The 25,990-nt window shown below is 38.4% G+C and overlaps 2 protein-coding genes across 4 annotated transcripts; both read right to left on the bottom strand.

Annotated features, from left to right (window-relative positions):
- Positions 1–538: 538 nt before the first annotated feature.
- LOC128612691 (calcipressin-3-like) lies at positions 539–8,402 on the bottom strand. Of its 3 annotated transcripts, XM_053633038.1 has the most exons (3): positions 8,200–8,402; positions 6,078–6,304; positions 907–1,192 (listed from the first exon to the last, which is right to left on the bottom strand). In XM_053633038.1, the coding sequence occupies exons 2-3, from the start codon at positions 6,282–6,284 to the stop codon at positions 1,052–1,054; spliced, it is 348 nt and encodes a 115-aa protein (XP_053489013.1). In that variant the 5' UTR covers positions 6,285–6,304; positions 8,200–8,402; the 3' UTR covers positions 907–1,051. The 3 variants fall into 3 exon arrangements, with proteins under 3 accessions (XP_053489014.1, XP_053489013.1, XP_053489012.1); XM_053633039.1 differs by lacking the exons at positions 907–1,192; positions 8,200–8,402 and adding an exon at positions 539–891 and having other exon boundaries at positions 6,078–6,409; XM_053633037.1 differs by lacking the exon at positions 8,200–8,402 and having other exon boundaries at positions 6,078–6,409.
- Positions 8,403–10,852: 2,450 nt separating this feature from the next.
- On the bottom strand, positions 10,853–24,855 carry nipal3 (NIPA like domain containing 3). Its single transcript, XM_053633315.1, has 11 exons — positions 24,586–24,855; positions 24,238–24,306; positions 20,578–20,753; positions 20,396–20,451; positions 18,824–18,969; positions 18,620–18,716; positions 17,606–17,741; positions 15,929–16,017; positions 15,722–15,785; positions 14,880–14,974; positions 10,853–14,060 (listed from the first exon to the last, which is right to left on the bottom strand). The coding sequence occupies exons 1-11, from the start codon at positions 24,649–24,651 to the stop codon at positions 13,876–13,878; spliced, it is 1,179 nt and encodes a 392-aa protein (XP_053489290.1). The 5' UTR covers positions 24,652–24,855; the 3' UTR covers positions 10,853–13,875.
- Between the last annotated feature and the right edge of the window lie 1,135 nt (positions 24,856–25,990).

Genomic DNA, 25,990 nt, shown 5'->3' with positions numbered 1-25,990 from the left:
TATAAACAGCCTGCATAAAATAATGAACAGAAGAGGAATATGAATGAAGGAGAGACAATGCGTGCCTGTTGCCTGGTGACGCAGAAACACTGCATTATCTCCATCTTCATGCCCAATTCATATATTAATATCTTCCTGATCCATACAGCAGCACTGGCTATTTTCATCTCAGTTCTCCACTCTCTTCTGTCTAAAGTCATGTCTAGGAACAGTAGAAGGCAAACCAGTCTATTTATGCCTGATACATTATATAAGAATGAGAAGAACAGCTTTCCACTTTTTTTTTTTAAAATAGTTTCTATAGTTTTGCAGACTTGTTTCTAAAATGTAACTCATTTATACACAACCAAAATGGCTGTTTCTTGTGCAAAGCAACAGAAGGCTGCATTCCAAAGCCATGGTTGTCAATGTGAGGTCAAGGGTTGACCAGGGGTCACTGAATCATATACAGCCAGGTCCTTAATTATTTGCACAGTGACAATTTTTGTAATTTTGCCTCTGTACACCACCACAATGGATTTGAAATGAAGCACTCATATAATTGAATTGTAGACTTTCAGCTTTAATTCAAGGGGTTTAACAGAAATATTACATAAGCTGTTTAGAAATTACAGCCACGGGGCACATTGGCTAAGTGGTTAACATGTTTGCCTCTGAATTTCTGGGTTGGGCGTTTGATTCCCATCTCTGCCTGTGTGCGTAGAGTTAGCATTTTCTCCCCATGCTTCAGGAGTTTCCTCTGGGTACTCCAATTTCCCCAAATGACATCTCTAAATTGTCAGTAGTGTGAGTGTGTACGATAGTGCTCTGTGATGGGTTGGCACCCTGTCCAGGGTGTCATCCACCTTGTGCCCCAAGTCCCCTGGGATAGACTCCAGGCTTCCTGCGACCCTGTGTAGGAGAAGCGGTACAGAAAAATGGATGGATGGAATTAGTCTTTTATAAAAATGTATTTATTTATTTATTCATTTATTTATTTTACACAGGCTCAAATGTAACTGGACAATTGACTGATAATCAGTTCCATGGCCAGGTCTGGCCTATTTCCTCATTATTTGACAAATGACAAATGAAGGAGATAAAAGGTCTGGTTGATTCCAAGTGTTGAATTTGCATTTAGTAGCTGTTCATGGGAACTCTCAATATGCGGTCCAAAGAGGTGTCGATGCAAGTGAAGGAGGCCATCGTTAGGCTGAAAAACAAAACAGACACATCAGAGAGATAGCAGAAACTTTAGGAGAGGCCAAATCAACAGTTTTGTAAATTCTTAAAAAGAAGGAACGCACTGCCGAGCTCAGCAACACCAAAAAGGCCTGGAAGACCACGGAAGACAACTAAAGTGGATGATCACAGAATTCTTTCCTGGAGGAGGTAGGCATATCATTGTCAAAGTCTACGATCAAGAGACGCCTTCATGAATGCAAATGCCCAGTTTTGATACAAGATTGACTTGTACCAGAATGATGGGAAGAGAAGAGTATGGAGAAGGAAAGGAAGGACTCATGATCCAAAGCATACCACATCATCTGTCAAATATGTGGAGGCAGTGTTATGGCATGGGCATGTGTGGCTGCTAATGGAACCAGATCATTGGTGTTTATTGATGATGTGACTGCTGATAGAAGTAACAGAAGGAATTCTGAAGTGTACAGCACTATACTTTCTGCTCAGATTCAGTCAAATGCTGCAAAACTGTTAGGACGTCGCTTCACAGAACAGATAATGGATAATGACCCAAAACAAACCACAAAAGCGACCCAAGAGCTTCTTAAGGGAAAGAAATGAATGTTCTTAAAAGGCCGAGTCAGTCACCTGACCTCAACTCAACTGAGAATGCATTTCACTTACTGAAGACAAAACGGAACGCAGAAAGACCCACAAACGAGCAGTAACTGAAGGCGGCTGTAATAAAGGCCTGGCAAAGTATCTCAACTGAGGAAACTCAGTATTTGGTGATGTTCATTAGTTCCAGATTATAGGCATTGACTGCAAAGGATTTGCATCAAAGTAATAAAAATAATCCTAATATTTATAATTGGTAGTTTGTCCAATTACTTTTGAGCCTGTGCAAATGGAGGGACTCCTCAGGGGAAATGTCTAATTCCTGAATGGTTAATGCAATATTTTTGTTAAACCCCCTGAATGAAAGCTGAAAGTCTACACTTCAAATCACATCAAAATGACCAAAAATTGTGTCACTGTCCAAATACTTATGGATCTGACTGTACATGATTCTTCAGATTTTGTTACATTGGATGAAATCACAACCCACCATTATAAAAGCCATTATCTTCATCGTTGAGTTGCTATAGTTATTAGCCTCACTTGAAAACACCAATTAATAGGCATGTTACTGTACACGTTTACACAATATGCCTAATATCCGAATCTGATTATTAAAATAAAATCACCACAAAACGGGTCCACACTTTTTTATTTATTTATTTATTTATTTAACTTATAAGGAGGTCCCTGGCTACAAGGCGCAAGACTGTAGAAAATGTTTACTAATGTTCACTAATGTGTTTTAAAAGGTGAGTTTGGTCATTTTACGCCAAACTGTCAGACATAACAAAAAAAGCAAAGCTGTCTTCAAACTTCAGCAGCTTCAATAAAATATCAGTTCAGAAAGAAACTTCTGGCCTTTGTAGTTCTCCAGGCTGTGCAACCGAGAGGGAAAAGACAGATGATCTGAACCACCAACATCCGGCCAATCAGAACAAGAAAGCATCCAGTCAGACTCGAGAGAAATAGACAGACAAACACACAACTTGCTTTAGCTAACCACCATCAAAATCACTGACTACACCTTTACCTGCTTGTCTCATAGTTGACCATTTTCTTTAGACCAACAGGGCTAATTCATAATTTAGCCAAAGCCATTTCCATAGTTAAACTTTGTACTGTAACATGACCGGAAAACATACAGAATGTATTACCTTTCCTCTTCCTGTAAAGGGAGGCTCTTTTGGGTTCCTCTAGAAACCCTCTTAAAAAGCCAAGCTCTCTGGAGAACAGAGTTTATTAGTTTATGAGGTTTTCTGAGGAATCTTTCTATCCAGTTTTGAAAAAAATTTCAGTGCATCAAGGAAACGTCCTTTCTGATCGATGTCTGTCAAGGCTACAACAAACTACCATTTACCACTAAATAATAAAAGCATTTCTGTCATGACCTTTTGACACAATTTTTTCCAACCACCTTGTGGACTTGATTTCAGTCCTCTATTATCTGGAGATCACGAGTTTGAATCCTGACGATGCCAGAGCCATCGTACCTGGGAGGCTAGGAGAGCAAAATTGGCCATGCTCTGTGGAGTCTGGGAGGAAAAGCATTGCTCTGTTCTTCCCCCATCAATCACGGCACCATCAGGGAAGAGGGCAGACAGTGCTTTCCTCAGAGTGTGTTCTGCAGCCCTGTGACACAGCATGGGCAGCAGATTGAAAAAGGTTGGTAACTGTTGGCGAGTGGGTACTGGCCAAGACCAAATTGGTGAGAAAATGTGGAAGAAAAAGAGATCTCTAACACTAAAGTCAATGCATTGACTTAAAAAAAAAAAAAAAAAAAAAAAAAAGTCTTCTGATTGCGTGTTGCAGCTGGGAAACCCTTTTTGTAGCAAAGATTGTACGCACCAATCGTAATCATGGTCCGACAATCAGTGGTAGAAAGTTGGGATTTTTTTTTTTTATTCAGGCACCAGTATATCAGAATAAGGACTGGTGCTGGTAAGAGATACACTGATAATGGATCATCATGCTGTATTTTAAAAAAGAACCTTACTTTCACCACAATCACAAACGCCTATACATCTAGGGCTGGTTGATATGTCGATATATCAATATTGTGATAAATGATTACATGATACACTTCTCTGAAATATCATTGGTATGGTTATGTATTTTTTTTCCCACAATTTTAATAATTACATAGTAAATGATACTGAATGGATGCGGTGGAGTTCACGTACTTAAAAAAAAAAAACAACAAAAAAAAACAAAACAAAACAAAAAAAGATATCTTTGTAGGAATTAAATAAAAGTGCCATCTAAGAGAGTTTAATGGGTTTTTTTTTGTTTGTTTATTTTACTACTTTTTGCAGACAGTTTATTAGCCAAATTATATTTGCATTGCATGTCACAGAAATGTCTTCAAGTATCATATATGATATGATATTTTTGTCATAACACCCATCCCTATATACGTGCCGCCTCAGACTCGCTCAACGTCACTGAACTGTGTGGGATTACGTTCTGTAATTTATCACAGCACTGATTCAATCATAGCTTTTCAGAGTAAACAATTACAAATACCTGTAACTATCCTTCTGATTGCTGTTCACTTATGTTATGAGGCATGATGTTTTACCCAATAAATATTTCCAGTAACAGTCGCAGGGAAGTAAACACACTACTGCTAATGGGTTAATTCACAGGAACGTTCTGTGAATGTGAATGTAGTCCAGCCATCACTAAATGCAGGTTACTCCGATTCCTCTTCCACAGCATCCATTAGGTTTGAAACGTGTGCATTAGCAGAGAATATAAAGCCATCTAGGTTGGACCTACATGCTTGAGGCAGTGTGTGCGCGATGTGTGCATTTGTGTGTGCGTAGGAACCATTTGTTCTTTCTGGGAAGATGCTTCATTAACACAACACTTGTACACATAAGGCCAGGAAAAGTAAAAATTATTATATTATATTATATTATATTATATTATATATAAGAAACGTCCCTTTTTCAGGAGGCTGTTTTTTAAAGATAATTTTGTAAAATCCAAATAAGCTTTACAGATCTTTATTGGAAAGGGTTTAAACGATGTTTTTCGTGCTTGTTCAATGAACCATAAACAATTATTGCACATGCATCTTTGGAACAGTCCTTAAGACACGAACAGTTTACAGGCGGTGGGCAATTCACGGTCACAGTTACAATAAGTTAGGACACTAAAGAGACCTTTCTACTGACTCTGAAAAACACCAGAAGAAAGATGTCTAGGGTTCCTGCTCACCTGCGTGAACATGCCATAGACCTGCTGCAGGGAGGTATGAGGACTGCAGATGTGTCCAGAACAATAAACTGCAATGTCTGTAATGTAAGACGCCTAAGACGGCGCTACAGGGAGACAAGAAGGACAGCTGAACATCCTTGCAGTGGAAAATTACATGTAAGCATGTGTCCCCCCTAGACGTGATGGAGAACTTGCAGATGCCTTGGTGGAAGAGTGGAGAAACATCTCACAGCAAGAACTGACACATCTGGTGCAGTCCATGAGGATGAGATGCACTGTAGTACTTAAAGCAGCTGGAGGACACCACATACTGACTGTTACTTTTAATATTGACCCCCCCACCTTTGTTCAGGGACTCATTACTCCATTTCTGTTCCTCAAATGTCTGTGAAACTTGTTCAGTTTATGTCTCAGTTGTTGAATGTTTTTATGTTAATGCAATATTTACACATGTTAAGAAATCTGCATACATCTGGCTTATGGATGAGAAACTGGGACTGAAATAGCTAGCCATGATAGTAATTACTAACAAACTGAGCTCTAACCTTAAAGCACACTCACGTCACCATTTGCCAATTCCAAATTAAAGTGAAATCAATACTTTTGGTTCATTTGTTGTTTGGTTTGACATGGGACATATTTAGATTACGTTTGCACCTCATGGGTCCGTTTAGCAGCTCTCATTAAAAATAAATAAATAATAATAATTAGGCATGTCGCATAATACACAGCATGTTTGGCTTGTTTCATTATTTCAGTTGATTGAGCGTAGAACTGTGTTATGATGTTGTGCTACAGATCTCTTAGACGCAGAACGAGACCACCGCTGATCGGCAGTCTCAGATCAGTCATTTTTGCCCATACTTGATTCACATGGAATGAATGTTGGATTTGTGAAAGCCTCCTTAATGTTTCCTTCTGATCCAGGCAAAGCCTATCCTGTACAGAGATCAGTTGTTACTCACATGCAGACATGTTATACCAAACCTGCAAACAATCACCTCACTGTGGACCTTACACACACACACACACACACACACACACACACACACACACACACACACACTCACCCGCTGCCTGTCCTCCTCAAACACGGCGTCATGTACAGAGCAGGCGAACAGTGAGGTGGGCAGGTCACTCAAGTCCATCATGTCCTCTGACTCATCATCATTCTCCCCAAACAACATCTCCTCCTCATCCTCATCTTCCTCAGGGTCACTGCTGTGGGCATCGGAGCCATTACTCCACAACTTCAGTCCATCACGCATCATCTGCATCGGCCTGCCTGGCCAGTAGACTACACACAAACAGACAGTGAAGCCCATTGAGTAAAGATGGATTTCTGGTTAAGACCCAGGCCGTTTCCTTTGAGAACATATCACCACTTTTGAGAAAAGTATTTCAAAATTTCAACAGAACACATGATGAGGGTTAAATATCCCAAAAATCAGGATTAATATAAAGTGAATTCCTATACAGTGAATGGTATTCATTTTTTTATTTTACCACAGCGCTGTTGAATTGTTCAGGTGTTGATTAAATTTCTATAACACTATCTTTGACAGCAGTGTGAAATGCAAGGCTTATATTAAATGTGCACTTTCTAAGAGGTTATTATTTCTATAATAATTAATTCACTGATAATTATGTGTTGACGTCTCACAAAATCTCCAACTGAACAAAACAAAAATTCTAAGGCAGAGAAGCCTGGGTCTGGTATAGGGAGTTATTATTTTGGCTTTTTTTTTTTTTTTTTCCTTCAAGCTACACGGACGGAATGAACACCTGAGCAAAGATAGTCTACACTAAATGGCCATATTATTAGGAATACCCACCTTGTAGCTGCATTAAGAGCGAGACCACTCTTAGCACAGTAATGACAGTGATATGGTAGTATGTAGTGGTATATCAGGTACAGAAGTGCTACTGGCATTTTTAAACACCTCATTAATTTTATGGCCACATTATGGTGATGATCTACCTTGTAGGTGTACAATTAAAAACCAGAGTTCATTTTTTTTTTCCATTCATAGTGTGTTAATCATCCTCTAGCCTTCGTTAGTGTTAGTTATGACCCATAGAGGCTGGATAGTTTTGACTGTTTCTCAACTCAGCAGTTACAGTTAGGTGTTTAAAAAGCTCAACAACACTAATGTACCTGATATTATATCACCATTCATTTGTCTTCAGTATGCACTTTATTATGGTTAGTGTCCAAGTGGGTCCAGAGCTTATCGTGGAAACACTGGGTGTGAGGCAGGACCAGAGGTGTAACCTAGTCTAGGAATTCAAGGCTGTGGCTTTTTTTCTTTCGTCCCACTTCTTTCTTCTAGCCAAAATGTTTTATACAGTCCAGCTAACACCCCTTGGCAGGCACGCGCCCTAGCCGGCACTGCGTGGGGCAGGTATATGCCTTGGATGAGACACCAGTCCATAACAGGGCACCATGCACACACACTTTCACACCTAGGATTGCCCGATTTAGCGTCCCAGCATATTTTTGGGAGGTTGGAGGCAACCAGAGAACCCAGAAGAACCCAATGGACCACACAGACAGTAACCCAAGCTCAGCATCGCGTTTCACTGCACAGCTCATACCATCATATTAATGTCGATGCTAGTCCACCATCAAAATAAACACATAATCAGTGGGGTTCCACTTCCATTAATAATAAACTGTGTGGCTACGGTCAGTAATTATAGCTGCATGGCACACCTGGAATGGTAGGTACACCTGATAAAGTCTAGTTTACATGTATAACAGCGCCATCCAGCGGTCACAGTGCAATTACATTCCTTATCCAGCACTAATCGTATTATAGGCGCGCTTGCTTAAAAAAAAGAAATTTAACACAAAGCAAAATCTGGATAAACATGTCTCATTTTTCACACCATGCCTTCACAAATGCGATTAAATTTATGCACACTGCTATTTTTTAGGTTTTTTTTTTTCCTTTTCACACAAACAGCACAACGACCAGCAGCTACAGACCTATAATGATCGATTTCGCCTCACGGAAAGTGTCCGTGTTGTAAACACGCTTAAAAAAAAAACACTGACAGAGCGGATAGTAAACAAAATATCGCTGCGATAAACTGCATGAAAAGCCGACAACTTTATCTCTTAAGGAGATGAGGACCAAATCCGCCCGAGCAGACAAAAATAAACAGGTTATTTAAGCAAACGCTTACCGAAACCAATTCAAAATAAAATCCACAACTCGGCGTTTGGGGTCAGAGACTATCGCCTTCAGCTTCCGCTTGTCGCCATTTCATGGCAGAGCGGTATGAATGGATGAACCCAGCCTTTAAACGCTTTTCTCCTGACCGCAGAAGATCCAGAGGATGCTCAGCGTAGTGACTGACACAATGACTGTCCAATAAAATTCAGGCTACTGATCGCGCCAGCCAATGGCGTTAGAGCTCGCGGAAGGGGGCGGTATTAGCTGATATCACGCGCGGTCGCAAACACCTGTTCGCTTCTTTAAAGCTGCAGTATGTGACATTTATGTTAGCAATGAAGCATGGAATGTGAAGTTACAGGAAAATAACTTCCCATACATGTGATACATGACCAAACCAAAGTTGTTTCACTGTAACAGCACGTCCCAACGTGTTTTATTCAACAGAAGTTACAACAATTCATGTTGTTGGACATAATCCGAAACAAGCAAAGACTGGGGTAAAGAGTGCTATAAGACTTACTAAAAACACGACATCTTTTCTTTTATTACAATTTGTCATTTTCTTGGATCTTTTGTAGAAGAAATTTTTATTTATTTTTTATTTATTTTTTTTAAATGGAGTCTTTGAATAAGTTTGACAAGCCATTCGAGCAACAATATGTATGGTTTGTTATGATCTACAGTGGTGCTTGAAAGTTTATGAACCTTTAGAAGTTTCTATATTTCTGCATAAATATGATTTAAAAACATAATCAGATTTTCACACAAGTCCTAAAAGTAGATAAAGAGACCGGAGTTAAGCAAATGAGATAAAGCATTTATACTTGGTCATTTATTTATTGAGGGAAATGATCCAATATTCCATATCTGTTCTCCATTTAAACCAAAAAGTTCTATTTTGGTCTTATCTGTCCACAAAACATTTTTCCAATAGGCTTCTGACTTCTCCACGTGATCTTTAGCAAACTGCAGATGGGCAGCAATGTTCTTTTTGGAGAGCAGTGGCTTTCTTCTTGCACCCCTGCCATGCACACCATTGCTGTTCAGTGTTCTCCTGATAGTGGACTCATGAACATTAACATTTAGTTGTTTAGAAGTTACCCTGCATTCCTTTGTGGTCTCACGGACTATTATACTTCTTGCTCATGGAGTGATTTTTGTTGGTTGACTCCTCCATTTGTACACAATCTGACTGTGGCTTGGTGGAGTCCAAATTCTTTAGAGATGGTTTTGTGACCTTTTCCAGCCTGATGAGCATCAACAACTCTTTCTCTGAGGTCCTCAGAAATCTTCTTTGATTGTGCAGTGATAGACTTCCACAAACATGTGTTATGAAGATCAGACTTTGACAGATCCCTGCTATTTAAGTAAAACAGGGCGCTCACTCATACCTGATTGTCATCCCATTGATTGAAAACACCCGACTCTAATTTCACCTTCAAATTAACTGCACAGATATGTAACATCTTCCTCAACATATAAATGACCAAGTATAATATTTTTGTCTAAACATTTGTTTAATTGGGTTCTCTTTGTCTACTTTTAGGACTTGTGTGAAACTCTGAAGATGTTCTAGTTCATACAATATTTATGCAGGTATATAGAAAATTCGAATGGGTTCACAAACTTTCAAGCACCACTGTATGTTCTTAAAGCTGATGCTCCGAGAAATCATTTGTTCCTCCCTGCCTGCCACATTAGACCCCCTGTAATTGGCATACGGTGCCAACCGGTCCACCAATGACACCATTGGTGACTGCATACAGCCCTTAGCCACCTGCTGGCCAATTACAGTTCAGCATTTAATATTTACATTTATATTTATAGCATTTGGCAGACACCCTTATTCAGAGTGACTTACATTTATCTCATACACCTATCTTTTCTGTTTATATATATTGAAAGTTTTCGTTGCCCTGTGTATATTTTGTTTATCATTTGTTGTATGTAAATATACACTAATCATCTACTTTATTAAGAAAACCCGTACACCTGCACATTCATGCTGTTATCAAATCAGCCAATCATGTAGCAGCAGCTCAATACATAAAATCAAGCAGCTACGGGTCAAGAACTTTAGGTAATGTTCACATCAGACATCAGAATGTGTGATCTCTGTCACTTTAACCGTGGCAAAGTTGTTGGTGCCAGATGGGCTGCGTTGATCGTTTCATAAACTGCTGATCTCCTCGGATTTTCACACACAACAGTCTCTAGAGTTTACAAAGAATGGTGCAAAAAACAAATAACATCCCGTGAGCGGAGGGTCTGCTGGCTGAAACACCTTGTTGATGAGAGAGCTCAGAAGAGAATGACCAGCCTCGTTTGAGCTGACAGGAAGTCTCGGTGCCCAAGATCACCTCAGATTCCTGTTCTTGGCTGACAGGAGTGGAACCTGATGTGGTCTTCTGCCATTGTAGCCTATCCAACTCAAGGTTTGATGTTTTGTGCATGCTGAGATGCTTTTCCGCTCACCGTGGTTGTAAAGACTGATTATTTGATGTGAACATTAACTGAAGCACTTGACCTGTATCTGCATGAGTTTATGGACTGCACTGCTTCCACATGATGGACGGATTAGATAACAGCATGAATGTGCTGGTGTACAGGTGTTCCTAATAAAGTGGATGGTGAGTGCCAGTAATTTGTAATTGGAGATACCACAGGAATTGCAATTGTGCATGTGTCAACTGTGCAAATGACAAAGTCTTTACCTATTACTTTATTATTATTATTATATGAATTATTTAATACATATTTTATAATTATAGTCATGGTCAAATTTATTATTATCTTAAGATCGATACAAGTGCCCATATATGGCTTAAAGCAATCTTCTGTAAAAATGTATTACTAATAAACTTTTCTTTTTTTTTTTTACAAGAAGATTTTACAATTTTTCCATCAGTACACTGTGAGACACACAAACACTTAAGATGGAATGCAGCGTAAAAATTTTAATGCCCACAAGTGGAACACTTACAGTCACACTGCCGAAATCAATCAGGAATCAAAAAGTACCAATTACAGTCGCATTCTTATTACTTCCACCACAGATCAAATCAGTGTTTGGCTAATTTTATCGATTTGAACTCTGAAGATAATCGAGAACCATGATGAATTAGTGTTACCCAGAAAAACATCATTCTGTCACAAATCTTCTACACATTTATACATTTTCCCTTCGGTCCAGACGATGATGATTTCTTTGGAATTGCAAATTAAGACAGTGCACTGTTTTCTACTCTTTCTACACAAATGATTACAAATACTTCATAAATTAAATTCCCTTCACAAAAGAGAGCTACACATTTACCTTCAGAAATAAAGTGACCACAACATGGAAATAAATTATTAGCGGTATAAATGGTAAACTGTGTTCTCCACAAGCTCACACCAAAAGCGCTACGGCCAAAGACAATATAAGGCTTTTAAAGCACGATGATCAATGAAAGATCTCAGAAAAACATCTGATCTGAGATCCTCAATCCATCAGACTTCAGTGTAAGGTCAGTGCTAATCAGCTGCACAAAACATTCATAACACCTTCATTAAGACATTCGTGAATGCTTGTCATTGGTAACAAGACAAGTTTTTGGGATTCATAATGAATATAAAAATAATGAGAGATAAGGTTAATTTGATTATGAAAAGCAAAAATTTGAAGAGTCCTGCAGTAGCTTTCAAAAACAGCTGGAATTCAGCTGTTCTGGAATTTTCTGGATATTTGTAAATACCTCATTTGCTTAATACTTAGTAATATTGGCTAACAACCAAGCTAGATCACTGTTTATCTAGGTATGTAGCTATTCCACTGACAATGCCTCTGTGTAAAACAAGTCATCATGCTATATTGAATACCTTAATTTATGGCACTGTTACCTAGCTAGCTATTCATGTCTACCTAATGTACTCTATTAGCAAAGCTTCGTAACGAGCTAACACTAATTAGTCAGTTTTTTGCCGGTTATGTTTGTCATTTTAAATGATTTACGATTAATCGAACATGTAAGTAAGACAGAACTGATATCACATGACCTTCGTGTAAGCAACATAGATAATTACAGTGTCTAAGACTAGCTCGGCAGACGGGATATCCACCGTCACCGCAACAACTTTGTCGTTTATTGCTAGGAACTCTGATTTGAATCATCTTTTAAACCCACAATAATTAACTCACAAAACAAAACGTTTGAGTTTGTCCACCACTATGACATACAGAAATATAGTTTGGACCCCAAGAACCATTCCCTGGAGAAAGAACATAGACGCATGCAGAAGTTATACATAAAACGCGAGTGAGAGTGAGTAAATGCCATTGTTTACACGTATGTGCAGATTCTCCTCATCTTCGAATCATTACACTAGTTGGATGGTCTACTCATAAATAACACACTGCTCACAACACACTCCAAAAACGTCGGCCATTCTGAATCAACTTTGTGCAATATATTGCAAATTCTCCAGCAGGAGTTTTTTTTTTTTTTTCTTTTTTTAAACCCTACAGGCTGCTGATCTAGAACCGGGTACATTATTCTAGATGCATGACTGACTGTGATTATTCTGACAAGAGTAAACTGATGCTATAACAGCACAGACTAGGATGAATAGCTTTTATATAAGGAACTAAGGAGTTGTGGCGACAAATCCACTAAAATACGCTGAATAAAGCATCATTGAATTATTCCTCTTAAAGCAGCACTATGTCATTTTTAAAGCTTGAGGGGTTTCACCCCTTCGGCCAAACAGACCCCATCCCACTCTGTTAAACTGCCTTTCAGGGAAAAGAAGCTCTGTGTATATATAGACCAGAAGATGCAGAGCTAATTTCTGGGCCAGAAAAATGTCACCACTCTAGATGGGATGCCAGACCATCTCAGATCACCATGCACACACATTCATACCTAAAGCTAATTTAGAGTTGCTAAATGACCAACTGGCATGTTTTTGAGAGTTTGTAGGAAACCGGAGAACCTGGAGGAAACTCAAACAGACATGAGAAGAACGTGTGAAACCCTATACAGACAGTAACCCGAGCACAGAGTCAAACCGGTGCTACCGGCACCATGCCATCAAAGGCAATATTGGAAATTACAACGTTTTGTTTTAAGGCATGTTTATATTATAATAAATAGGATTGTTATAGGTCTCCTTTATGAAATGAGAGCGAATGAGATTCTCAAATCACATGATAATCATACACTCACCACAATCTTCATTATAGTCAGTTATTATGAATTAGGGATCAAGTTTTCTTTGGCTGATTGCAAAATCAGTGAAGAACATTATAGCAGTAAGTTACAGTGGAAACGCACACAAATGCTGAACACCAGCACAGGTTAAGAGTAACACCAGGGTGGAATGAAGTCCGGATCTGCGTTTTTGCTTTAGCTCACCCTGATGCCCATAGTAGTTTTCAAAAAAAACAACAACAACAAAAAAAAGGTTGACGTTCTGACAGTTTGTTGCTCCAGAATTGCATCAAACCTCTGCTGCAAATTCAAGCTTTTAAAGCTATTTCCAAAGTCTTCCAGATTCATTTTTCTGCACCAGCAAGTCATTCAGTAGTCTGCAGAACTAAATGCTTGAATCGAGCAATAAGGTCTGATGCAGCTTTTATTTATTTGAATTTTTTTTTTTCCATTTCAGGTCTTAATTCCTGTTTCTGGAGCCAGAGGTATAACTAGTCTTTTTTAAGCTCGTCTGCGTGGTACGAGTGACCCGTGCTGGGAGATACACACGTATCCTGATTCACAACTGGTTGAGATGCAGGTGCCACGCCGTCGTTGTTCACGAGGGTGCCGTAGGAGAAAGAATTGTTATAATCCGGCTGAACAGGCCAGCCTTTTTCATGGATCGTTGGAATGCCTGTGTTAAAAACAAGGAAATGTATACATACTATTAAAATGTATTAACATTATTATGGATATTTCAAAACAAAGCAGTCACTATGCTAATAATAATCTACGAGACGATCGGCTTGCGCCGACACGAGAATCAGAACCTCGTTTATACATTTCGCAGAAATCTGTAAGGAATAAAACACGCGGAGTCAACGTTACTACTGTGAAGTCGATTATTTTATATAACAGCACACCTCCAATCGTTTCATTCCTCGTATACGACAGCGATTTGCCAAGGATCGTGATTTTAACTTCTTAATGAACACCACAGCAAGATTTTAAAATGTTTCGAGTTACACTTAATGTCACGGAAGAACTGTGAAACACGTTATCGCTTACGTTATAGCGCCTCTAAACGGTTGCTAACTCACTAGCCTCTGTTTTATATTTCGAGACGTTAATAAGACGAAAACATACAGCATTTCACGTTCCTCCTGTGAAACCACCAACAGCTAAGTCGTCTGCTCTGAAGACGTCTCGCGGTGGAAAACTTACTGGCTATTACTGCCACTGCAGACACCATTAATGTTTAATCATATCAATAATTATACTTATTTTTTCGTTAAATAATACAACTCTTAATTATTAGATTTTGATTTTGTGCCGTGTCCTCTATAAAAGTCCCTGCGAATTATCTGTTGCTATAGAAACAAAAAATTATTAGATGCTGGGTCTAATATAAATTAAATATACAGTAAATGTGATTCACAGTCACATTTTTGTGGGTTTTTTTTTTTTTTTTTAACTAGATGTTCCTGGATGATCATATGTGTCTTGCACCAACCTTTCACCATGTCCATGGTCACGTACGGCTCAAATGCTTTGGCTTTCTTCTTGTTTTTGGTGATGAGGAAGACGCCGAGGAAGCACACGGCACATCTGTAGAAAGAGCCGAACATCATAAACTCACATAAGCGCACACATAAATGTTCTAATGTTGGTGCTTAAATGTCGGAGAAAAAGTTCTGATAATCCTAATAACTTCCCAGTTACACACTGAAAACATATTCATTTGTATAAGTGTGTCTCCAAGAACGTGCTTCGATAAATGTAAACTGAGGGAGACTTAGCAGACTATTAGTAGAGATGATTAAATGAATTAAATGAATGATTAAATGAATTTTTCTTTTTTTTTTTTTAAAAAAAACGTTCAGCCTTTATTTATAGGTAGCTTGTATAGGTAAATGAAATTTTCTATCATTTATAAACTATAAAGAGTGCTTAACATTTAAACAAATTCATGTAACGATAAGCACCATCATTTATTCGTTTTCTAATACCATTATCGTCTGGATACGGAAGGAGGTCTTGGTATAAATTCGCGTTCATATTTCTCACCACTGCAATATAGGTCATATAACCGATATTCTTTACTGGAGAGTGAATTTATATTGAATCTGGACGCTGGTAATGAATTAATGATGAGATGTGACAATATTTCATGAAATTAAACCCTGAGTAAGCAAGCTACAACAATGAAGGAATGAATAAATAAAAGACCACCGTATTGGGGGTGGGGGGTGGGGGGAATTTGATCAGATGTGAATATTATAAGAAGAATCCCCTCTTGGAGAGTAGGAGGGAATACAGAAAGAAAGTCACTCGGATATGACCCATCACACTCACCCTAATAAAAACATGCAGATGTGCAGAACATCCTCTTGGTTGAATTCCAGATAAAATACGGCTCCTAGATGAAAAAGATAAAGAAGGTGATTACAATATAACAATGAAACTAATACATACATGCAGAATATACAGACAACGCAAAAAAAAAAAAAAAAAGATGGACACTGAATACTAGGATCCTGAAATGAATGGTGTGTGTGTTACCTGCACCGACGGCAAACGTGGTGGAGAAGATGTAGTTAACACAGGCGATGACGGATGAATCGTACAAATGGGATGCCTGAGAAAGGAATCTGTGGGGGGAGGGGAAACAAAGCACAGAACAAAACAAAGTGAATGCGGTCAGTCGTCTTCAGACCACGAACGAAAATACCTCTGTTCATTTCTGCTCAGTCTCTGAAGACCACACTGCTAGGTCACGGAATGCTTTCTCCAAAACACACATTAAACATAACCTCAAACCATTAAACCAAACCATCAGATCAGGAATCGCTAAAGATTAATTATTCCAAAACATTTATAAAAAAAATTCTCTCAACAACGCTCGTATGGCTAATAATGAAAGTCAGCAGCTAACAGTTAAGTTTAGTGTGAACGGTGTACAAAACACTGCCAGCTCCACAATTATAAAAACAGATAAACTCACACTTTTCATGAGTGTGGGCGATAAGACACTTAACATCATGCTCACTAGCTTTTACTTGCTTTAACAAGCAATCATCATCATCACTGACTACGTTTACATGCATATTCAAATTCCATTCAAGATCTATAATCGGGTTGCAGCAATATTCCGAATACGATGTTTATATGCGCCCAGGCATCGGAATATTCCTTTATACATGGTTGTTGTAAGTATGCCGATCTACACATGCGCTTTTCCCGGGAGATTCAAATTGTTGCCGTTGCTACACGCAATTCCTTGCGGACCGAGCGTGCGCATATATGTCCTTTCTGTGGATTTTCTGAATAAGGTGTTTATATGCAACAAATTTCCTATTAAAACAGACGTATTCCAGGGGCAGGAATCAGAATTTGGGGAATCAGGACATTGTCTTAATCTGAATCGGGCAATCAGACTACAGCGTTTACATGACTCAATACTAATTCGCAAAAATTTTCCCCAAAAATTCCGATTATTGTCAGAATATTGATGTGCATGTACATAGTCACTGTTATGTTCTCTGACTGGTCAGGAGGTGTTGATTACATTTCTATAATAGTGACTCTGACAATAGTTCCAGCGGCAAGGCAAATCACACGTCACTGTAGTTTCTGTCGAAACAATTTACACAGGGATTTGTACGGCATGCGCTCCACGACATCTTTTCCATAAGGAGATGTTGATTTAATATTTATAGAAGGAGCCTCACAGTGTTAGTGCTTTGTAACGGTCCGAGGTAAAGCTGTAACTTTATGTTTTACATTTCCTTCAGGACAGAGGACTGTATGCTTTGTAATTTCTTGGTAACAAGCCGCATGTTTTGGCTTATTAACTTACAGAAAACAATGAGAGTTCATACCTGCTATAACGTAATTGAAAACAAGAACTTGCTTCATGGATGTTTCACAACATTCAAGGGTAAAAACGGTTAGCTGGTGTTAAAGAGGAAGAAAAACACTGTTATAGGAAAACAATCAAGTTTGGGGTAGGGGCAGTAATGCCACCTCGCATCAGGATGCATCACACCACCCTGTTGTTGATTATGTTCCTATAACAGCATGTTCCCACGTGTTTCATTCCTTACTTTAATTGGTTTCGGCTAAAACTACAAGTTAAACAGCACCTACATTAACAGAGATATGTTCTCCTTGAAGAAGAAACACAGAGAGAGAGAGAGAGAGAGAGAGAGAGAGAGAGAGAGAGAGAGAGATACTCACGATGCCTGAAAGAAGATGGTGGCCACCATGCAGACAAACATGACGTAGAAAATGGGATAACTGAGCTGGAGGGAGCCCTGAATGCTGAGAAACACCATCCCTGCAACTGCCTTCACTGTGATGACAGTCACAGAGCCTGAAGGGCAAAGAACACAAAGAAATGCACAATGAAGAATACACTTCAGTTAGTATTAACACTGCTCTTGTGGTTCTGATGAAAACGTCTTAATGGAAGATAATGCAATGAATGAGGAATGAGCATTGGGACAAATTTCATTATGTGTCAAACATCAGAACGTTAATTGTTCCTCCTCTTCACTTATTCATCTTCAGTAAGTACATTATCCTGATCAGGGTTACTGTGGATCTAGAGTCTATCCTGGGAACACTGGGAGTGAGATGGGAATACACCCTGAATAGGACACCAATCCATCACAGGTAACCATGCACACACACATTCACACACTCCTTCTCAACTAGGGGCAATTTAGTGCAGCCCAGTACATGTACTGGCACGTTTTTAGGAGGTGGGAAGAAACTTGACAATCCAGAGGAAACCCACAGACGCACTGAGAACATGCAAAACTCCACACAGAGATTAACATGAGCTAAGGATTGAACCGGAAAATCCCGGGAGCTGGTTATGTGATACCTGTATATTAAAAAAATGTTTTAAATATATTTTGGAGTTGTTCATGTGGTTCTCATAGCCTAGTGACGGCTTCCGGACTTCTGGATATTTAAATTTATTGTCAAAAAAATAAAGCTATGTTTAACATTTATTTAATAAAAGAAGCAACTCTAAAACATTCCATTTATGTCCATTAATACAAATAATAATATGCCTACACCCTAATACTGTAAGTGCTAAAAGACATGAAGGTCAATAAGAGCTGGTAAGCATTATGCAAAAGAAATATCTATACTGGTTCCCATTTGCTTTTTATTAGCAAAATGTACATTCTGACTAATAGGTTTCTGTAAAAATAAAAACACTCAGAAAATGTCCCTCACCCAGCAGTGCCACTAGCAGCAGGACAAGCACGAGGTAGTTTGCATTGTGATGTTTGTAAAAATACAGCACCAGACAGAATGTGATGATCTCCAGTAGCTGGGGAACAGAAAGGGGAATCAAATTAGATTATAGAACATATATGTGAGATTCCTAGCTGAGTCTGAACAGCAGAAGTGTTGCGAGATGTTGAGTTTTAGTCTCACCAGGTACAGGAGGACAGGCCAGCCAATCAGGTGCTTCACAATGTTTTCGGCATTCAGTTGCTCGTGAGAGTTTGGCCCGAACGTGACAAACAGGTACGTGCCCGCTACGGTCAAGGCGCAGCCGAGGAATGATAAAATATAGCGCTCTGAAAACAAAAAGAAGTGCAGTTTAATATGGAGTCTTCTACAATAAAAACATTCAGTGTGTCAGTATTGACAGCAGAATGAATCTTTTCTTCATGCCTCCTTTAATAATACTGTTTTTAAACTAGTCAAAAAGGATAAAGAGCAGCTATGAGCATACTGGATCCTAGGGTTTTAGATTAACTCTAATAAACCTTTTCAGTGCTTTAAAAACTTTTAAAGGTGCAATTTGTAATGTATAAAAGTGTTAAATTATCTTTATATAATTTATACACCGTAGAATTTCAGAAATCTGTCTACATTTTTTCCGGCCCTGAAATGAGCTCTGCCCCGAGCTGAAGTAGCGCTCCTTAGTTCTGCTCCTTTTTCTTAAAACCTTACTAGGGGTGTAACGACGCACTCCGCTCGCGATTTGATTCGATTCACGATACTGGCTTCACAATTCGATTCTTAGAATATTTTAACCAAAAAAAAATTGAACGAAGAAAAATGATGACTGGAAGACATTTTATTTTCTGAATCATAAATAATGCAAAATAACATGCAGGGTTTTTTTTTTTTTTTTTTTTTGTGCAAACAAAATGTACTACAGGTTCACCATATATTAAAAATAAACAAATGAATTCTCAAAAATTTTACTGAATAAACAAATTCTCTGAAATGGGGAAAATGATAGATTGAACCATAACGAGCTCTGTAGCAGCGCTTGAGGTGTTAATTTAATAGAGCTCTAAAGTTGGCTAAAATGCCCGACTAACATGTTTAACTTCCAGTATTCAGTGTCACGACCCTTATTAACTCTGTGCTCTGCGCATATTGGGAGCGCTGGTGTTCAAACAATGCAACTGCATTAGATGTGTAATTACTAAAATGCTGATTCGTAAAATGCACATAGTAACATTCTTGTGTAATGTTGCATCATTACACCCCTACACCTTACTAATGCTGTATTCGACTAAACTTGTCATTTCCGACTTCCGACTAGGGAAAAAAAAAAAACTAAGAAAAAACACCCACTCGACTCAAAAATTCCTGCTTGGAAATCAGGGATGGTCTCCTCAACTCCAATTTCAGCAAATGACATCAGTAAACAAAGAAGCCCTTCTTTATTTATAAACTGTATATACTAGTATTTGTGTTTGTTGATCATAACAGTAAGCTGGCGAGATTCTTACTAACACAAGTTGGACATGTTTTTTCCCTTATTTTGTAGCTTGAACGCATGGCGGTAAAAATGACGTCACTTTGACTTCCGACTTCACACTTCTTAGGTAAGTCGAACGCAGCAACAGTGTATGTACACGCTCAGGATGAAGAAAAGGTTAGACTTGTCAATAATCGCTCACAGCTACAACTTTCACCATCGTTCTCATACCATTCCACCGAAATGTTGTAGTGGTAAAGCAGAAGCAAAGATGAAGCACTTACTCAGAAACTCCTTTGGCTTCCATTTTTCTCTCAGATACAGAAATCCTAAAATACAGCTGGCTGTGAAGGGAATAGAAACACAAAAACCTCATGCTGTATCCGTGAATATCTTTGGATAGCGCATTATAGAACGTAACTTGTAAATGTTCTGAGTTAACGTGAGACATATGTTTGAAGAATACTTGCCTATAAGAGACACAGCGCTGAGGGGGGCTATGAGAGAGAGTGGAGCGAAGGCGTAGGATGCAAACAGGGATCCTTCTCCGATCAGCAGCAGAACAAGACCACACCACCACGTCTTTGTGCAGTAGTACGGCCTCGGATCCTTAGTGCCTGCCAACACTAGATGGCTTTGTTTCTGCATGTATGTGTGTGTGTGTGCGCAAGTGTTTGAGAGAGAGAGAGAGAGAGAGATCATTTCATTAGGGGAAATGAACTAGTTATGGATCTTGTCACACACAATGAACAATGAATGAAGGATTTTTCCCCCTCTGTGTAGAAGGGGCTGGTAATGCTGACAAGACACTATCAACAGAAATGATGATAATGTTAATCATTTTACAGATTTTTATTTTTTTTTAAATAAACTGCATCTATAGCATTACTGTTACACTGACTGAAGTAGGAAAAATGGCACAACTCAACAGAAATATTTTTACTTCTGAATCCAACAATTAACAATGCTGAAGAAAGCTTAGCTCCACCCATTTAACACAACTACATCATGTATTATATCCATGAAATGCTTGCTTACTGCTTTATATGGCGTGTGTCATTTTGACATACATGTCAAAGCACGATAAAATCGGTGACTAGTCTGGAGGCACGTGAAAAATCACACAAAGCGCATTCATAAAATTTGACACATTCGTTCCTAACCCTAATCAGAAGTATATTACAGAGGACATGTTCAAAAGGTTCAGAATTGTTTGATTTGTACTACAAAATGACACAATGTATGGTATTTTCTTGATTAAAAAATTACACTTCAACAAACATTCTGTAAAAGCCTTTTCTCTCTCTACAAAAAAAAAAAATAATAATAATTATCTAATAATTATCTAACATCACCCAAAAACTATATTTATGGGTCTATTAAGTGTGCAAATCTATTCGTAATTAGATGGGACCTTGTTTCATGAGAAAACAAAAAATATAAATATCAACTGCCACAAATACAAATGAACCGTGCTCAACTGTAGTGTGTTGCCTTGGTATGGGCGATACAGCACTGTTCAATGTTACTGGAAACAACCTTGTTTGCTCTGCAGATCCCATCACTAAGCGAGTGTACATATATTTATCTAGGTGTGTATTTATCTATCCAAGGTGTGCTCTCTTTTGCACACTTTTGGGTTGCTTGAGTTTACTCATAGTACTGTATATACTATACAGTATACTCATAGTAATGAACGGATATTTGTGTAATATTTTATTATTATGCATAAAGATTGAATTATTTGCAGTTTGTCTGATGTGTAATTAGTGTTTGTAGGACCCGAGTGCTCCATTTTTCTCTCTCTCTTTCTTTCTTATAAGTAGACATGGAATAAGATACGATAACATGAGTCAGCTCTCCCCAATCACATGACAGCTACTAACCAGGGAGATACGTGAAGCCAGTCAACTGCATCAGAAATGCTTCTCATACTGAGTCACAGGACAGCATAACACACTGGGAGGAAATCGCTATCTGCCCTCTACCACATACATGAGCTCACAGGTGGGCATGATTGGCTAGTGACACTGTGATTGACAGGGAAGATAAATTATATATTACCCCTCCCACCCAGAGACAAGATTTTCCCTGTGACATTGTCAGGATTTTAATTTGACGTTGACCATTTCTCCCAGATTGTTCTTCCTTTTTTTTTTTATTAGTTTGTTTTGATGACAAGAAAATAATATAATTAATATGTTTTACTTTTGTTTTATATCTCCAGGTTGTCTTGTTAAAACATTTTATTACGCACTGTGTATTATGAAAAGGTTCTTAAGAATTGGGATATGATATTTTGACCATACTGCTCGCCTTTACTTCTAGCTGCTTTGGATTAAATGCAATAGGACAGTAAAAGCATAATTAAGGAATCCCGAAAACAACAAAAAAAAGTCACCGATAGTTTATCTAATGAATACCAAAAAAATAAAACATTTCAAATAATCAATAAAATTACTTAAAAGACTATATTTGACCATTTATCCATTTCCTGTTTTACTGACCATGTCACCTCTTATATGCTAATGAGGGGCGTGGTTTATTCACATGAGCAGTGTCTGATTAGTATTAGTAGCTTATGTTTGATGCATTTAAGGAAGGTCAGTTTTCAGCTTTCTATCCAAGAGGCTTTTCATTGTTGAGAACATAAACAAACTTACAAAAAAGTAGAAGACTGACTAAAAAGCAAAGCGGTGAACGTCTGTATCTATAGGCTTTATTTATTAATACCAATCAAAACTCTAGGTAGCATATTTTGATAAAGTGGGTCCAGCAGTAAAATATAAAAAGAAGCATGGATTTACGGGTTTGCAAAAGTAAAGTCTGGATGCACAGAAACCCTTGGTCGGATGCTCTACTTATGCTTGGTGCTCTATGTGACAATGTCTGTAGCTATATAAAAGCTAGTGGACAGTGGTAGCTCAGTGGTTAAGACAGTGGACTCCTGATAGGTACAGACATTATCACAGAGATCACCAAGCATAAGTAGACTCCTGATCAGAAGGTCGTGAGTTCAATTCCCAGCACTACCAACCTGTCACTGTTGTGCCCTTGAGCAAGGCCCTTAACCCTCAACTGCTCAGTTGTATTAAAAAAATGAGATAAATGTAAGTTGCTCTGGATAAGGACGTCTGCCAAAATGCCGTAAATGTAGTGCTGTCTTAATTATTGTTCATTTTATTTGATTGACTTCTTAAGACTTTTGGAAATAATGAAATGTTTCAGATTTACATTTATTCATTTAGCAGACGCTTTTATCCAAATTAGGACGTACAAGCAAAGTGATATATCAAGCGGAGAACAATACAAGTAGTGCTACCATACAAGATCTTTTAATTGAGTTCTAGAAAAGCAAAGTGTGCAGAGTAGAGGTGTAAGTGCCCGAGTATGTGTGGTTTTATTTTATTTTTTTAAGGATAATGTGAGGTTGGCATTCTAAGGGTTAGTTACATGCTCACGGAAGAGGTGGGTCTTTAGCTGTTTTTTTGAAGATAGTGACAGATTCTGCTGTTCGGATTGAGGTTGGAAGTTCATTCCACCACTGAGGGATAGTTAGTGTGAAGGTTCTGGAAAGGGACCTTGAGCCACACTGAGTAGGCACTACTCAGTAAGCGTCGGTCGTTAACCGATCTCAGATTGCGTGAGGGAACGTAAGCCTTCAGGCTTGTTAAGGTAGGGCGGTGCTGATCCAGACAAGGTCTTGTACGTGAGCATCAAGGCCTTGAATTTGAAACGGGCGGCTACAGGAAGCCAGTGGAAGGAGATGAAGATTGGTGTGACATGGGTCCTTTTGGGCTGGTTGAAGACGAGACGCGCTGCTGAATTCTGAATCATCTGAAGATTTGTATTCGATGATATGTTTGACTGCCCAGATAGCATACAAATGACTTGTCATTTCACAATTACTAATATAATATGTTTTTAATTGGAAACCAGCTTGGACTGAAATAATTGCTCTTCTGTATAATTAGCGGGGATAAACTCACACGCATACAGTATAATAGGAGCGTGTCGTCTTATCCTCGGGCGTGTCGTCATATCCCCCGCCCCCCCCTTCCTGCTCGGGAGCTGCCTGGAATCTAAGGCTATTTTTGACAGCACACGTCAGTCTGTTCACACCCACCTGTATGTTCACGGAGATGCTGATGAGTAAATTCCCGATGATCGCCAGCAATGTACCGATGAGGTTATCCTGTGTGTAAAATAAAAACAATACAAACAAAAACAGTGTAAACAGATTTACATTAACATAACAGCCAGGGATAGCCAGTCTCTGTTTACACAGAATGCAATGACATGAGTCGTAAATATTAGGTTACAGCAATATACACCAAATCTGTTGGTGTTACAAGAGCATGTGGTGACTAAACCCCATCTCCAACAGCTATAAAACAGTGTAAACTTTTAACCATGTTGTAACCAAGCTGTGTAAAGATAACACAGGAGACATACAAACATAAACAATACTCACAGTGTAGGAGAGCGGCTCCTGCGCCGTGTACACGCTTCCGGTTTGAACCGAAATCGAATCCGCCATTATTATTATTTTATATTCCCGGGAAATTCACTCTGTCATCCTTTTCCCTTGTTGTTATTGTTGTTTCTTGAATCAAATCATTCAAAAGTTTAATTTTCAACTCATTATTTCAGACAGTCCGGTTCACTGTCAGCGTAGCTCGCCATCTCGGATAAACACTTCCGCTTCCGGTTACACCTGTAGCCAGTCCGGGCGGGTTTCCGGTTTCACTTATTTTCTTTTTTTTGTGTGTTTTAAAAATGTAGTTCAGTCTTTTAATTAATCCCAGTCGCTGACGTTAAAGCAACGTACAAATATACATATATATCTTACTTCTAGTTTATAGAGTCGATACCACGTCAACATTATGGCACAATGACGTAGTGTGTATATAATATTGCTTTTTGACATTAAATAGTTAATCTCAGTGCAGTCACTCTAAGGAGTGGACTAATATTGTGGAATAATGAATTTGTAAAATAACGGACATGTTGTTTTGATTTTCCCCACACATACAGTAGGTGGCAGCGAAATACCTCATTGAGATCACACATATAAATACATAGACGCCGCATTGGCCGCCGGATCGTACGTCAACGTCGCCGCCATATTGGTCCGGGCAACAGTAATATATCCCAGCTTATATTATAAACTAAATTACACATAATCGAGATTTACATATGTACTTGCGTTTTCCCCTAAACCAACTTTTATGACAAGCTCCTAGTTTCTGATGAGCAACTGGCATATTGTGAATCTTACTTTAGTTAGTTGGCTGGCTAACTTTTCTCACACTTTGAAGGTTTCCCAAAGAGGAACAGTGGATGAGGCAGTGGGAAGGAGCTGTAAGAAGTTATGCAGTGAGCATTCGAGCCTTCAGGTCAGACTGTCAGGAGCAGAGATGTCTTCTAAACCATCTGTCTTCAGTTTCATCTACAAACAGTAGGATAGAGATAGGTTATAATGATTTGATAGCTTGCCATCAAATCATGGCTTGTTTATTATTATTATTATTATTATTATTATTATTATTATTATTAACAACACAAATATTTTACCACTGTAACTGTAAATGTTTTACTGGATTCATAAAGGACTATCTTATAATTATCTTTGTAATTATCTTATATACAAGTGCATCTCAAAAAATGTGAATATTGTGGAAAAGTTTGTTTTTTCCCCCATAACTTTCATATATTTTAGATTCATTACACCTAAAGTGAAATATTTCAAGCCTTTTTTTTTTGTTTTGTTTTAATCTTGATGATTATGGCTTACAGCTCATGGAAATCAAAAATCCAGTATCTCAAAATATTAGAATAAAGAATTTATAATACAGAAATGTCGACCTGAGAAGACT

The sequence above is a fragment of the Ictalurus furcatus genome, chromosome 9 (assembly GCF_023375685.1).
Source record: "Ictalurus furcatus strain D&B chromosome 9, Billie_1.0, whole genome shotgun sequence".
In the NCBI taxonomy this organism is placed as follows: domain Eukaryota; kingdom Metazoa; phylum Chordata; class Actinopteri; order Siluriformes; family Ictaluridae; genus Ictalurus; species Ictalurus furcatus.
Note: the sequence above shows the minus strand (reverse complement) of the source record. Positions and strands in the feature narration are given on the sequence as shown.